The 15990-nt window shown below is 38.3% G+C and overlaps 1 protein-coding gene across 3 annotated transcripts in view; it reads left to right on the top strand.

Annotated features, from left to right (window-relative positions):
* The window catches only part of LOC121957316 (brain-specific angiogenesis inhibitor 1-associated protein 2-like), a 108451-nt gene that overhangs the window by 36832 nt on the left and 55629 nt on the right, over positions 1–15990 (top strand). For all 3 annotated transcript variants that reach the window (XM_042505890.1, XM_042505889.1, XM_042505892.1), the window contains exons 4-6: positions 1884–1945; positions 3974–4045; positions 8036–8173. In XM_042505890.1, coding sequence (XP_042361824.1) covers positions 1884–1945; positions 3974–4045; positions 8036–8173 — 272 coding nt within the window. The remainder of the gene's footprint in view (positions 1–1883; positions 1946–3973; positions 4046–8035; positions 8174–15990) is intronic.

Raw genomic sequence — 15990 nt, 5'->3', positions numbered from 1 at the left:
TTGAGCATACAATGCCTTCATACTGAGTAGTATGTGGATTTTGAGTGCGAGAAATGCTTGGATTTACATCACCAAGAATACATACACCAAGAGTATGTGATGTGAATTTACTGCACATACTCACTGTGCAAATGCAAAATGTTTTTTTTTTTGTTTTTTTTTCCCCAACAGGCTTTTGTCAAGGGAACCAGGGCGATGCTTCCACATCAGCCTACAAAGAAATAAAATCTGATTTAAAAAAGTCATCCCTACAGCACTCTATCATTCATTTAGTTGGCAATACATATTGAGTGTGTAGTAGGCAGTACATTAGAATGTGATTCCAAACACAGCAGTAATGAATGACAATATACTAAAACATAGCTGTTTTGATATAAAACACGTCTTCATAGGAAAGTTATAACTGTTGACAAATACTGTTCATTAATATTAATTGTCCCTTTGTCTGCTTACAACTATATTATAGTGTGTTATGACCCATTTATTTTTATGTGTCATTGACTGCCCCATGAAATATAAAATTAAACTTTTTTTTCCAGCTCTTTTTTTTAACAAAATGTTAATTATGTATTTGTTTTTTTTTTTTTTTGTTTTTTTTTTTGTCCTTCATACAGTCTACCGCTCCAACCGGCTTCACTGTCTGTCTGTAGCTATTTGCATTGTATGTGCTGTCTGTTGAGGCAGAGACCACTCCAAAGCCCGTTGGTGAAGACCAATGTTTGTACTGAAACCACTTCAGCACAAGTTCTGATTTCACTTACTCAGCATTTTGAGATAGGTTGAGATGCACTCTTACAGGTCTGCCTTTTAAAGGGGACACAGCAGGGGAGTGTGAGATGAAAAATCTGATGTGCTCCAAATATTGCACTTGAGTATGCAACTCCTACTCATCCACAAATGTCCAAAACTTATTTTTGATTTCAGCTTTTTTTTCCCCCTTAGACGCTCTTTTGATTTTCATAACTGATACCAAAATATGACCCGTCAAAACATTATTGATATTTTCATCACTGGCCTCTTGTTAGATGTCTCAGAAAAATCAATATGCAATCATCTAAAATTAATGGAATTATGTTGCCTGAATAATTGATATGAACTCTTATTATTACAAGCTGTCATCACATGTTATCGGCAGGCAAAAAGTAAATATGTCATACGTCAGACAAAGCTAAAGCTAAGGGGCTTTGGACCTTTTGGTCATGAAAATATATGTGTCTCATTTTTCTGTACATGCAAATCTCACACTGTCTTTCCACCAGGTCTCTATATGTATATGTGTCTTTCGCTCAATGTTGCTCTTTGTGTTCCTTTTCTTGACAATGCACTGCATATTCAGAAGAGGCAGCCTGTAGGTATATGAAAATAAAACACTCGCGCTAGCTGCATGACCCTCTTTATCTCTTCCCTTTTGGTTATTTCTTTTTTGATTTGTGCTCCTATTTATGTGGAGACTTTAACCTTTCTTTGAGGTGTTGTTTTGTTGTTTTAGAAATTGCCTGATGTTCAGATTGATCAAAGAAAGAAAGGCAAAATATTTGATCTCCATGAGACATCAGCACTTACACGCTTGAAGAACCAGAATTTAATTTTAAGCATTTTGTCTCCCCCATTTTCGTCATCACTTGTTATTGTTTCTTGTACCAACAAACAAACTTTCATCATGTTCTCCGTTGTCCCAGTTACAAGTCACGTGTCCTGTATGTTTGTGTATCTTGTATTACTGCATGAGCTTTGCACGCTGGGGTCTCGCTATTGCTTTTCTTGTTTCTTCCCTGTTCCCGATCTTCCTACACCTCTCTCCTCTCTGTTTCTCTGCTCTAGGAATGCTTGTGCTGTTGAGTGTTGTTCATGTGTTCCCTGTCTCCCTCTTTCTCTTTGTGCAGGGGATGTGCTGTTCCAGATGGCTGAGGTCCACAGACAGATCCAAGTGCAGCTAGAGGAGATGGTTGGTATTCTGAGCTCAAAGGGTTTTTAGCTGTGCGGTTCGACACTACAGCATTCTCTGTAAAACTCTGACGATGAAAATGGTCTCACAATGTAATATTTTAACAATAGTTCAGACACGATTTGTCCCTGAGTAGCAGTACATGGGATGCATAATAATTAAATGAACAAGAACTGGTATGGAATGAACAGAATGCCGAACACATATGAATCCAAACTGCTAATACAGGAGGTGGCTGGAGAGTAGAGTGAGTTAATTGAACCATATGGCATTCAGGGTAATATGCTTGTGTTACATGTTATCCACGACTTGTCAATATCAAGTTCATTAGTATGTTAGCTGAAGCCTTGGGCATAGGTGCTCATCATATAGATACACTGAAGCTGGAGCCAGCAGCCATGTCCCTATGCCTGCTCTCACTGTCCTTCCTCTGCTCCATTCTGATCCTCCAGTGTTAGCTCCTCAGCATGAGTCCAATCTAAGAAATCAGGAACAAAATGCACAGTCATCACTCTGCATAAACGCCCTCAGCCACTTTGAGCTGAATAAGCTAAATCAAACGATTGATTTCCCCATATCAGATCATTTTAGTATATGACATGCTGTGTAAATTTGCTGGGATTCTATCCATTAACCCTTTGAAACCTGAGCAAATTGACTTGATCCCTTTAAAAACATGGGAAGGTAGCAATGAGCAATGAAAGGAGAAATGACCCAAAAATTAGCAAGAAATTAAAAAAAAGTACAACAAAATTACCTGAACATTTGTATATAAAAAGAAAGTTGCAAAATTTGGAAAAAAAAAATCTAAAAATTCTGCAACTAATTTTCAGTATGGAATTACTTTTCCCTATTTTTTTTTTTTTTTTTTTTAGATCATATTCTAAATCTACAAATTTCTCGCAATTCCTGGAACATTTATCACCAAGTTGCTCATTGGTTTTTTTCTGATGTTTTCAGAAAAAAATACATAAAAAATAAAACCAAGTTACTTAGGGTTCAAATACTTGTTAAAGGCATCTGTAAGCAGCACAAGAAAAACTGATGGCACTCTAGGTTTCAAAGGATTAGACAGTATGATTTAATTGTAGAACAACTATTATATTGACCTATTTAACATATTTTAATGGGACCGTTTAGATTTTTTAAAGTGGGGTTCTTTGAGGTACATATCCACAGTCAGTGTATTACGTGCCCCCAGTGTGGAGAAGCATTCAGGAGTAACGCCGTGGAAACAAAGCAATGTACCACCTGTAGACAGAAAAGCAGCAGCAAAACATATTTTAGCCACGTAAAGAAAAAGCCTATAAAAACAATCCATATGAGTTTAAACTATATTTACAATATTTTCAATGCTTTCCTTTACAGTCAGACAGCAATTTCTGATGAGGATCTAAAGCCAATATACCCATCTATGCTCTCTTCAAAGCCATTTTTGACATTTTTCTGTTATTGTGTTAATTTTAGTGAATCTGAAGTAACCCTTTAAGACACCAAAGTCACACAATAACACAAATAAACCAACCAACCAATCAAGGCAGTGGTGGACCAGCAGCTCCAGCTTTTTTTACCTGCCGACCACAATCTATTGCAGGTGATACACTGACTATTGATAAGTATCTCATGCAACCCCACTTCAAAAAATCCAAGCTACCCCTCTATGCTATGCCCTACAGTACATTGCTGTTACACATCAAAACCTAACCTTCAGAGCAGAGACTGAACATTTTATTCAGATTTTATAGCTGGTTCTACAGGCAGGTCAGTTTACAGTCTAGTGACTAAATATTGTGTCCGATAGCACTGAGTCAGTGACAGTGATTTGCATGAGAGAGTCTTCACAGGCCAGGACTTTGTTGATAAAACATTTATTCAGTGACTGAGTAAATGATGATATCACATGTATTTTAATGGCATATTTATCTACTGCATAGAACTTCATAGGAACCACTTTGACCTTCACATTCAGCTTCCATGAATGATTTAGTCATTGAATTTCATTGAACTGTTTTTGTGCTGTCTCCCCAGTTGAAATCCTTCCACAATGAGCTGCTCTCCGAGCTGGAGAAGAAGGTGGATCTGGATGCTCGTTATCTGACTGTGAGTATCTCATTGGCTCGCTTTCCTGAAGCTTGAGGACAAACTCAAACTAATAAGTGCACTCCATATTTTAGCTCATTTTCAGTGCTTTATATTGCGTTGCATCAAAATCTGCCAAGGCCTAATTTGACCGAAGTGATAGCAGAGACAATGAGTTAAGTTGTGTTTCAACAGCTGGATCAAAGGCTGTCTCTGAGACAATTAGAGGATGTGTGTGTTTAAAGAGATGGTTTGAAATAACATTTTTAACCTGTGAAGTGTAGACTGATCAGAATAAACCCCTCCTGGTGTGTGTGCTAGAGAAAAGGAGAGAGATAGTGTGTAAGCACTGTAGAGCTGGTGTACATGTGATATCTTTAGAATGAGTGGGTTGCTGCCTGAGTGTAGAGCAGCACTGCTGCGCGTTGTTTTGGGGGATGGGATAACGTTGCCGTTATTGTATTGTATAGTCGGAAACATGCTATGAGCTGCTTGGGCTTACAGCCACTGACTCACTTACACAAACTTAATGTAATATTGCTCTTAAAATTAAAAGGGTAGAAGGCCTGTTTGTTGGCTGCTGGCATCTTGATTATCAGGGTGACTTAAAGTTTAGATCAGATGGAGAGATGTTGAAATGAAAACTTTTTATTGTTCTTTCTGAGAGTAATTTTTGACTCCATATGCTTCAGTCAAAAATATGCTGGCTGTCTCAAGTCATATGGAATAATATACTGAAATGCTTCTTAAATGTGTTTGGATGAATCAACCATTTCAGACTTTTCCATCGTGGTGTCTCCCTGCGGTTTTAACATCCATTACTTTTAATGAATTTCCTGCAGATCTGCCGTGGTGATAATTGCAGTCATTTTGCTCCAGACTTTGTGAATTAATCATCAGAAATTTTGACTTCAAAAAGACTCGAAAGAAAGCTCTGTTTTCTGAGACTGTAGTGTGTGCGTGTGCGGTTCCCAGTGGTGCGTCTCTCTTTGTTCCCCCTCTGTTCTGTCTCTCTTTCTTTTGTCTTATGCAGGGTTTTACAACACTGAGGTCAGAATATGGGCACAAACCTAAAATGCAAAAACATACATATAGATGACTTTTTTTGACATTCAGAATGAGGAATCCCTAACCCTGACCCCAAATCCTAACCCTACTATAGTTAGCCATTTTTAAATGTTGCCTTTTTGGATTGTTCTTTTGAAATGCTGTACCATAAGTTTTATCGTCATCTGGAACAATGACTTTTTTCACCGTTTTTACCGCATTTTATAGTTTGGCATTTTTCAACATACTATAGTATGACTTTTTTTCAACATTTCTTTTTTCTTAAAATTATTTTTTGCAGCAATTTCCCCTTTATTTATAGGGCAGTTAAACAGAGAGACAGGAAAGTAAGGGGAGAGAAGGGGATATGACATGCAGCAAAGCGTGCAAGCAAGGCTCGAACCTTGGCCACTGCAATGGCCTTAGGCAAGTGGGGTGCACGCTCGACCTGTCAAGCCATTTTTCAAAATGACTGCCAGCATTTGGTTAAACTTTCCTATCCCCTTGGATCCACATGCAATAATGGACATAATCGAGACCCTAGTAACCCTGAGAAGCAAATAAAATACTCACTAACAAATCTGTGGACATTTACAAAGTAATTGATCATTTCACTATATTGTATTTTCATTATATTGTGCTGTGAATCAGTAAAGACTTTTCTATTATTTTGTCAGATGGTGGATCCCAGAGCAAATGTGGCACAGATGATTTCTATATGTAATGGCCCACTTATTTATGTGTTATTCATGTATGCAGTTTATTTAGACACCCCCATTCAATTTCAAGCATTTCTATTTTGAGTATTAAAGGCACGAGATCACCTTTGGGGTATATAAGCTGTTAGCTCTCACTGTATTCTTCATTTGGCAGTCAGCAGCTAATACCAGTAACACCACTGAAGACCAGCCAACTCACCACCTGGCTTTCCATCTATTCTTTCAGTAATTCTTTAAAATGTCACGTGAGCACTTTTACAAGTTTTACATGTAATTTTTACATGTCTATATTGTTCAGATTATTGTGCTTTGTTACAATGCTTGAGTAAAAGGCAGTGCTAGGTACTGTAGATTAGTACATTAGTAGATTACTACGGAATAAACAGAATGACCCATACCACAGTTCACTACATTTATACCGAAAATCGTACTTTCGGATTTGTACTGATAGAATGACCTCCGCCACCTACCAGAATGACCTACCCCACATTTTAACTACATCTGGTGCTTTTTTCACGAAATGAATGATAGGTTAGCTATGCTGCACCATTAAATGCAAGTGATTTTAGTACAAAATAAAGGATAGATTATTATAAATACAAAATAGATAAATAAAAATAAAATAATATAAAATCCATTTAGACCTGAGACAGATATTGTATGTACATGATTGATAGTTGCACAGGATAACAGAATTACACACCTAGTTTGTAGTTTATTTAAAAATTGTAAAAATATAAAAGAATAGGCTTAAAATATTATTGCACAGTAAGTATTGAAATATTGCATGGCATGTTATACATTATGAATATTAATATGTGAAATGTATATGTATCGCAGTGTATGTTGTTTTGTGTTTTTTTGTGTTGTTGTGTTGTTGTTGTTGTTGTTGTGTTTTATATATATATATATTTCAGCTAATTGTTGTGAGGTTACCAGAGGTTTCCGATCCAGCTCAGACCTCCAGAGATAATATCATCCATCTCTGCCATGAAACATACTTCTTACAGACTGACAGTACAGTAGGGATTTAATAAGCTGCCTTTTCAGCCAAACTATACCTAGACGATACCTGTGTCCTCTCTGTCTTGCAGTATGCAAATGTGGGTGTTGAACCCTTGTGCGTGAGCTCTCCTCAGCCAATTTTGCCTCGTACAGAAACCACATGAGCTTTGTCATACCAGACACAGTTGCTATAGCAACAGAGCTGGTACAGCCCGGAAACAAAGTTGTTATTCTCAATAAATAAATAACTAAATATGCAAATTAAATGAATTAAATAACTAAACTCTGGCTCTAAAAGGACTTGGCCAGCCGTTTTGCTTGTTCTACACATCACACATTAGGTTTTTCATTGCAGGCCGTCGCTGATTTCTCTTCTTTATACTATGCTAAGAAAATCAGCTTGAGATGGGTAATCACTTATAGTGGATGTCTTAAGAGACATAATCAGGAGCTCTGTGCAAAATTATACATAGAAAATCCAAAAAAAAAAAAATAAGCTGCTTGGATCTTGTAAAGAATCTTGTGAATTTGCTTGTTCTTTAATTAGAAAGATTGCTTCCAGATGTCAGAGTGTTCTTGAACACTCAAACAAGAAGTTTTTAAAACAAACCCTTTTTGCATCTGGCAGTGGCACACAGGAATAATGCAACAAAATGAAGATGAAATTACATATCTAAAGAAGGGCTGCAGTCTTTTTTTATTTCTTTTTTTTAAATCTTCATCCAGATGTCAGCTGCACAGTAATCACATAACAAAGGACAAGTGCAATTTTGCACTTTTTGAGAAAAAAAAAGAGTATCGCTAGAAAAATGCACTTTAAATGGAGATATCATTCTTCTTATTGTTGACTTCAGAGTTCAGTTTAGTTTGTTCAGTTTGTGAATGTTAATGTCAAATTCTACAATCATTTTGTTGTATTTTAGCACTGCACTTAAAGGGGCAAAAAAACATACACTCTAATACTTGTTTATTTCTTAGGAGTAACAGCATTTTTGTGATATTCAGCTGTTTTATTGCATATCACATGTTTTCCTCATATGTTGCAGCCTTAAATTAAAGCAAGTTTCAGAGCTCCGTGAGGTGATTTTCTTACTGTATATATATTTCTCTAAATTAGTCTCAGAAATTGGTTGGCAGTACTGTCATGTATTTGGTCATCTACGTCCCACCGTCTGTCACCCAGGCTTTTCAATTTGCGATCTTAATTTTGTGTTTGTGCTCTGCCTGTTGCCCCACGTAGGCTGCCCTAAAGAAATACCAGATGGAACACAAGAGCAAAGGGGAGAGTCTGGAGAAGTGCCAGGCTGAACTGAAGAAGCTGCGCAGGAAGAGCCAGGGCAGCAAGAATCCCTCCAAGTACGGAGAGAAGGAAATGCAGGTGAGCCTCATGCTAAGCAATTAGAACGACCTCATATTACCATCAAAGTGTTCTGGTTGTTTCAGAATTGAGTTTCTGCCATTATGAAGGACTACTGTAAAACAAGAAAAAGGACAACTTACATATCCAAGAAAATTTAAATATGAACTCTGGAGCCAGTTTGCACTGCTGCACTTTTAGCAGAGTTTGCATGTGGGTGACTGTTGGATCAAAGATTTATGAGTCTTGGTGCAAAATAATGACTTTATTTTTCATAAAGTAAAGAGAACTCACACAACAGCAAGGATGGGGGAGGAGGCAGTGGCGACGAGGTGCCCTGAGTAGGAGGGTAAATAGTGGAGGTTTGATTATGAATTGTGTGCCCTCCCCTATCTTTTGCACATCTAAACACATACAGCAGGCACACAGAGACAACAAGCAAAAGATAATGTGATAAGAGACACTAATTGACGTACTGGAGGGGTACTTATTTATTTCAGCCAGTGTGTTTCTGCACATTACTTTGATCAGAATGAGTAATAGCACAGCTTGTATGTACACCACAAGATAGCTGACTCAATTATCCTCTAAGGTTGATGTACATCAAACAGACATTTCATTATGAAAGCTTGTGCCATAATGCATTTTGATCAAATAATGTTGCGGAACACCACGTTTTTTTTTAATATATATATATATATGTGTGTGTGTGTGTGTGTGTATGTATATATATATATATATATATATATATATATATATATATATATATATATATATATATATATATATATATATATATATAGTTTTTTTTAGATTACGGAGTTTTATAATTATTTTGTCCCATTAAAAGTCTTTCACATTATATAAAAAAAGATCCACTGCTGCTCAAAAGTTGGAACCACCTGCCACAAAAACTTAATGTCTGAGAGGACTACTCTGTATTTTCAAAATGTCATTCATGCTTTTAGGTTGTAGACAGTTCTCTTTGCAAATAATATGCTTTGTGCATTGAGAACAAAACACAAAACCGCAGAGACAGATACCCTAGGGCAGCCATTATAAATCATAGACATGATGACAGAATTTTCCAAATCGGGCTCTTCATCCACACTCACTCCAGCACTCCAGCACCACCACCACCCACCCTTATCTCGAACACCAACATGAACAATCTTAAATAAGCTCTTGGCCAGGGTCTCGTATGCTAATTTCCATTCATTCCATGTATTTGTTTGACTATCGTCATAACAATTGAATACAATTGGGATAATTAAATCCACAAGTGTCTCAGTTTTCCAGTCATAAACAATAAATGTAATTCTAAGACTATTTAGGGGATTCCAGTATAGAAATAATTACATTGTGATACCACTTTTTAACTCTCCAAAACTGACCCTAACTAAGAAACTTTATTTAGTCCCTTCCTAAGAAGATAGCATGACATGTCTGGTACCAATGGATACCTTAGATCATAGTGTTTCATATGATACCATTATTTCCATTCTAGCTTTAAAAACGTTATTGCTAGTCTACTTAGTCTCTGACCTTTGCCACATTCAGCTTTGCCCAGCTTTGCCTCTAATTTTCTTGTTCTCTCTTTATCCTGACATCTGTCTTTTGAGGCCCTGATTTTTGGTGAGGCATTTTGACTTAGCTAGTCAGGCTCCAGTTTGCTTTCATCTTTACATTAGTGACTCATGAATGTCCTGCACATCTGACCGCCGTCGTTGTGAAAATGGTCGAAAGTCTAAACGCGACCAGTTTGTGGCATGTGTTAAGAAATGTGTTTAACCGATGAAAATATTTAGCATGTAAATACAAATAACTTATATTGTTAGTGATATAAGTCTGAAAGGAATTTTTGTACTTGATACCATTTAAGGATCAACCATAAACCTTTGCATGGACCCCTGCTGCGTCTAAGGCTGGGGTCATCTGTAATGATACATTTGAAGTCTGCATTAAACTGTTCAAAAAAGCTATTGATGAAGGAAGGAGGAACAAAACCAATATAACAGCTGATTCTAAACTTTTGAATGGCAGTGTATGTTGTTTTGTGTTAATATTATTAAGTAGCATCCAACTATGAGTTTTACATTTTTATATTTTTGCATTAAAGTCAGAAATCTCTTTTTCTTCTTGAAGTAGACACTGAAGGCCTGTATGAACAGCCATGTGAAATACGTTACACTGGGAATTGGATTTTCAACAGTTTCAGTCCTCAGTAGCAAGACGGCCAACAGTCACAACTTGTGAAAATGGTTAATGTCAGACCAAAGCAGTCGCATGATTTACTGAGCGTCATCATTCATGTGATTATTTCCACAGCAATGCATCCTGAAACTGAGCAGCTCAGGTGACATTAATTTGATGAGTTGGAATGAACCCTTGGTGCTGGACATAACTTAATTAGTTATCTGTCACATTTAGTTTTCCATCACTGGACTGCCTACTTGACAGAGGAAGTAGTGACAGTGTTTCTTTTCCACATACACACACACAAGCCTGCAAAAACACTTTAAAACCCTGATTGTAGGCCTTCACTGTGGTGTTGTTTACAAGTCATTTATTGGTTTAGTGCTGTAGCCAACTGAGAGAAATGACGCAGCAGAAAACTGCAACAGCATGACAGCTGCTCCTTCAAAAGGATTTCACTAGATGCTGGAAGTTTGACTGCCTGGAGGGGTGGGAACAAAAATCGCTAACAGGTCAAGGCTTGCAGGGTAATAACTGAGCTGCCGTTGATCTTGCTGTGTGAGGTTTGGTCGTCCATGACAGAATGAGATCAATAGGACTAGAAACATGATTCTACCAGCACTCGAGGATGCAATGTTTTATAGAGTTCATTGAGTATGAAAACTTTGCTCTGCGCCACCCAGATCATAGAAGAAAGCACCGCCATTGTCCAGGGTTTTGAGTTAATACAGTTACACACATACTGTGCACACACGTGCCCTTTCCTGTCTGAGATGGTATGGCAGTACAGGATTGTTCTGACTTCTGTGTCACATTGAGTTAGTTCCACCAAGTCAGTAATGTCACAAGGAGAACTGTCATCTCAAGGCGTCAATGATGGCAGTGTGTGTAGTAGTCCAGTTTTTCATAGGGGTAGGGTTTGGGATGGGAGGGGCGTTTTAGTGCACAAAGCCAGTAAATCTCAGAGAAGACTTGCAAGTTGATACATGTTCCTGACTGCCTCATGGTTAGGATAATTAGGCCTGTTAGGTTAGGTGAAACACAATTTGATGAAACAGAAATGTAGGAATCTTTTATTGCAACAGATTTTTTCCAAAACAGAGAAATAATTAGATTAAATATAAAAATACAAATCTAAATCTATTATAAGGGTATATAGAGGCTTCTGTGTATTATACCCAAGAAAAGAAATATGTTGGATTTGCCTACTCACAGTTAGGTATTTTTTAGAGTTTTCTGAGAAGTGGTGCTAATATGGATTATATTTTTTCAACAGCGCATTTACTTTCATAAGAGACTGAGGTCGTTTTGAGCAAAGAAATAGATACTATTATTGTTTTTTTCAGTCTATGATGCAGAGTGTTATATTGTAGGGAATCAGTGCATGGTACAGTTGTCTGTCTGTTTAGCTTATAGGTTGGCTAGACTAACCCTAACCCTAACCCTAACCCTAACCCTATATATCAGCTCAAAGATTGTGGGTCAAATGTTTGGGTCAAGTTTTCAAACTGTATATGAAAAGAATGTTGTCTCTGGCTGGTATTATTGTGTCTCACATGTTATATGAAAAATATCATCTTTTGCCATAACAGAAGATTTAGAGTCCCAAAGGCTCGATTGAACAGGTTGAGCTTTGTTCCTCAGTCTGCCATCCTTTTAAATCAGAGAATGGTTCTGAGTGGCCTCAGTGTACCTGGGTCAATGTCTGATGTGATTTGTAGCATTTGTAGTATAGTTTTGTTGTTTGGTTAAATGCTGTTTTGTATTGCTATGCCTCCTTGCCAGTGATAGTGTGACTGGAGGCATCACATTTTCGGGTTGTCCATCTGTCCCATTCTTGTGAAGACAGTAGCTAAAGAACGTCTTGATGGAATTTGCATATTTGGCACAAACGTCAACTTGAACTAAACAATGTACTTATCAGATTTTGGTGATCAGAGGTCAAGATCCTGACCCTGAGGACATTTCTTCAAATTTAGAAAAAATGTCCACTTAGACTCAAGGATGAACTGATTAGATTTTGGTGCTCAGGTTGAAACTGTGCTGTATAGGTATTCTGCGCTGCTGCAACCAAAACTTTACGATTTGTCCTCCGAGAACAATAATGCCATTTTTCATTGCCAGTTGTTCATACTGTACGATACAGTATCTTGCTGTGGATCAAAGTTGATGTGGTGACTACTAGCAAAAAAAGAAACAAAGATAAACCCGAACAATTTAAACCTGGTGCAGTAGCATTACTACACACGCTGTTATTGAATCTGTGTGACTGATCAATTGGGCCCATCCGTGCAGAGGAGGGAGCTCATCAGGCTCTGGACTCATAACGTACAGTCAGTTAGCTGAGAAAAAGAAAAATCAATCTCCTTTTTTCCTCATTTTCAGCCTGCTCACTTTCGCTGATCATATCATGGCTTGTGGGCGTGTGAGAGAGTCAACTCATGCCCTAGGGAGAACAACATTCAAAGAGGGAGAGAGCCCTTAAGACCCCGTGTTTCACAGTGACACCCACCTAAAGAGGCTTAGATAGTGACCGACTACTAACAAGTCATCTAAGACTATTGAGTTTAATTTGTGTGGACAGACATGGGTTCTTTCAAGGAATGTGAGGCAGTTGAGAAAATGCAAGTAAAAGTTGCTAAGACAAGATCAACATTTTCTTATCCACCTCCTCCTCCTCTACCACATCCGTGTTTTTCTAGCAGATGAGAGACACTAAGTTTTCTTTTTTATCTCCTCGCTTTTCATTAAAAAGTAAAGTATGTCTGAGCACAGTCTGGCAGCGGCCGCAGATGGCGGGTGCATTTCATTGATCGCTCTCTCCCTCCTTCTCTCCATCTCTCGCACTCTTTGCTGTTGTCTCTCCCACTTCTCTGTCTGTCTCTTTGTCTGTCTTTCCTCCCCTCCCTGTTCTCTCCTGCCTTCACACACTTCCACTGTGCCATCTCATCAATGGGTAAAGCCCCTGCCAAAATGCTAATCAGCTCATTATGTAGTTCAATAGAGTGGACCAAGGTGCCAGTAGAAAGGGGTTTCATCTAGATAAACTCCTTTGCGCCACAGAGGCTGTTAATAAGAGCCCAGACAGAGATAGGGAGGCGGAGTTTAGGATTCTGAATGAATGTCTCGAAATGTTTGATAAGCTTAGAGTTTCTTCAGCTTGGTGTCAAAAAATTGATTCCAACGTGGGATTGCGGATTCATACAGATGCAGAAAAAAGGTGTTGTTGATGTGCAAGTGCAGCAGATAAGCACCAATAAACAAACACACAGCAGATTCAAGCAGGTACTGTAGGTGTAGGTGCTTTCTGTTGTGCCCTGGAGCGTTAAATACAATCCTTTTGAATCCAAAGAGTGCTGATGATGAAGGAACAGAGGAGCAGACCTAAGCAGCTCTAAACCGTGCAGGAAAATGCTTTTGAATCCCCACTGGAAGAAATTTGAGTATAAACAGTTTTGTTGTTGTGAATACTGTAGGCTTCGTCTGTAAAAGGGTGTGAATCCCTCCCTTCCCAGAGCTTGTAATCACTGGAAGCTGCATCAGTGCAATAGAGTGCATAATGTCAAAACTTGGCAGGATTTTGTACTGAATATGTCAGTGTAAGGGGAACAAAAAAGGGGGCATGAAAGTAGGAATTGCATTGACGTGTTGCAGGCTTTATGTATATTCATAATCTCTGCAAAACAAGTAATTCCAGCTGTGATGTAACCCGAGGTCACTCAGATATAATAGTGACTGCTGTCTGCCTTGGCTTCTCCCACTGCTCTCATTGTCTTGGGTTACTTTGGTGACCTTTTGAATGGTTGGAGAATTGGGCCATGTGGATATGACAAGAGGAGCGGGCCCTTTACCTTGTTGAGGTGACGCTCGGCCCTTTAACTGAGCACTGCGCCTGTAAAGAACTATGGAAACTAACTGCACCAGTTTCAAAGCACTTAATTTGAGTTTAAGGTGTACAGAAAGAAACAGAATAAGGTCAGGCTGCTCTCCGGAGAAAAATGTGTTCGTCATCCTTTCATCCCTGTCTTTCTTGATTTGACAACTTGTGCTCTGTGGATTGGTGTAATGGTGTAGGTGGATTTCTTCCACGGCTAATGCAAAAGCCCATTCCACAAAATGTTTGTGCTCATTGTGTGTCATTTAGTCACCTAAAATTGTTCTCCACTCTTGGAAGCCCAAAGAAGTAACCTCGTGGCTGTTGGCAGTCGGGAAGTACTGTGCTCTGCTGGTTGCTAAATGAGATACATCTGCAGTGTGTGGTGGCACCACAGGATCCTACATTTGGCTGCAGGGAGGAACTCCAACTTAACGAACTTCATTAGCGTTTTCTCCTCTGTCTTTGTGGAATATTATGTAAAACTTTCTAAAATGCGCTCTAGTGCTTTGAGAATACTGAACTTGAGGAATTATGATGATTCTTTTTCCCTCCGGCTAAGACTTAAATGACAAAAGTTGCATCCACAAATTTCATGCAGTGTTTGTCTAAACCATTTCCTACAATGGAAGGGGAGTTGTGTGAAGTTGGGCGTTCAGGACACCAGTGACGATAACTAGTGACACACCAACTTTATAGAATCCTAATATGCTGTTGAAGTACATAGGCCAAATGAAAACTATGTCAATATAAAGAGTCAATTGCATACTGATATACTCTGATTTCTTATTATATAGTTAGTATCACTAATTATCTGGTGTTCAAAGACTAATGGTGGTACAATTAACACTTTTAGTTCTGCAACAATCATGTTTGTTGTCATTGTTCTTCAAAGAGGCTAATTGTCTTTATTCTTAAAAAGACAAAAAATGACCATATTGATGTTCTCCTTCAAATTAAGCTGTATATTTAATATATGGCTTAATTTGAAGGAGCACATTGATTGCAAGGAGCAAAACCTTTACTGAAAACAAACCCTCTCTAGTTTAGGGAGGTTGTGTGGGTACCAGAACTCATTTTCATTTAGATATTTTGAGGTGGGGGTTTAAGGGACCTCTTTAAAAATTGCCATGTCAGTTTCCTTGCCAAAATTTAGCCTATCTTTGGAGCATTCCAACATGGTTGTTGCCATGGATGCCTTTGGTTGTCTAGTTTAAAAGGATACAGCCACCTAGCTTAAAAAATAGCACGGCACAGCATCTTATAAACAGTAATGCCAGCCTCGTAATGTATTTTACCAAAGGGTGCCAGTGACAATTGTATGGGTGTCATGGCTCCCCTTGGAGGCGCCACTGGTCTATATATCTCTTTGATTCAGTTTAAATATGAGAAACATACCCCATAACAAACTTTAAACCAGACAGTACCCCAAAGAAAAGTTCAGTCTAGGTCAAATCATTGCAAGTAAATATAACCCTGTCTTCTAGGTCAGTGTTTATCAGCAGATGTTACAGTTTTAAAGCCATGAAACTGGATGTAGTTGACCCACTTTGAGACTACAGTATCAAAAACTTTCAGCTACCAATATGCAAACTCTGCGTGTGTGCACATGAAAAAAAAATTAAATGCCACTACCTCTTCAAAATAAGACTCCCTGTAGCTCCTCACCACCGTTTCTGACCATATTGTGTGTGTGTGTGTGTGTATGTGGTCAGTGAACTCTGTGACATTTCCCATTTTTGGACAGCTCATGCTAAGAAGACCAAAC

Source organism: Plectropomus leopardus, chromosome 17 (genome assembly GCF_008729295.1).
Source record: "Plectropomus leopardus isolate mb chromosome 17, YSFRI_Pleo_2.0, whole genome shotgun sequence".
Classification (NCBI taxonomy): domain Eukaryota; kingdom Metazoa; phylum Chordata; class Actinopteri; order Perciformes; family Serranidae; genus Plectropomus; species Plectropomus leopardus.
The sequence above is the reverse complement of the archived record's forward strand: the minus strand, read 5'-3'. Positions and strand labels throughout refer to the sequence as shown.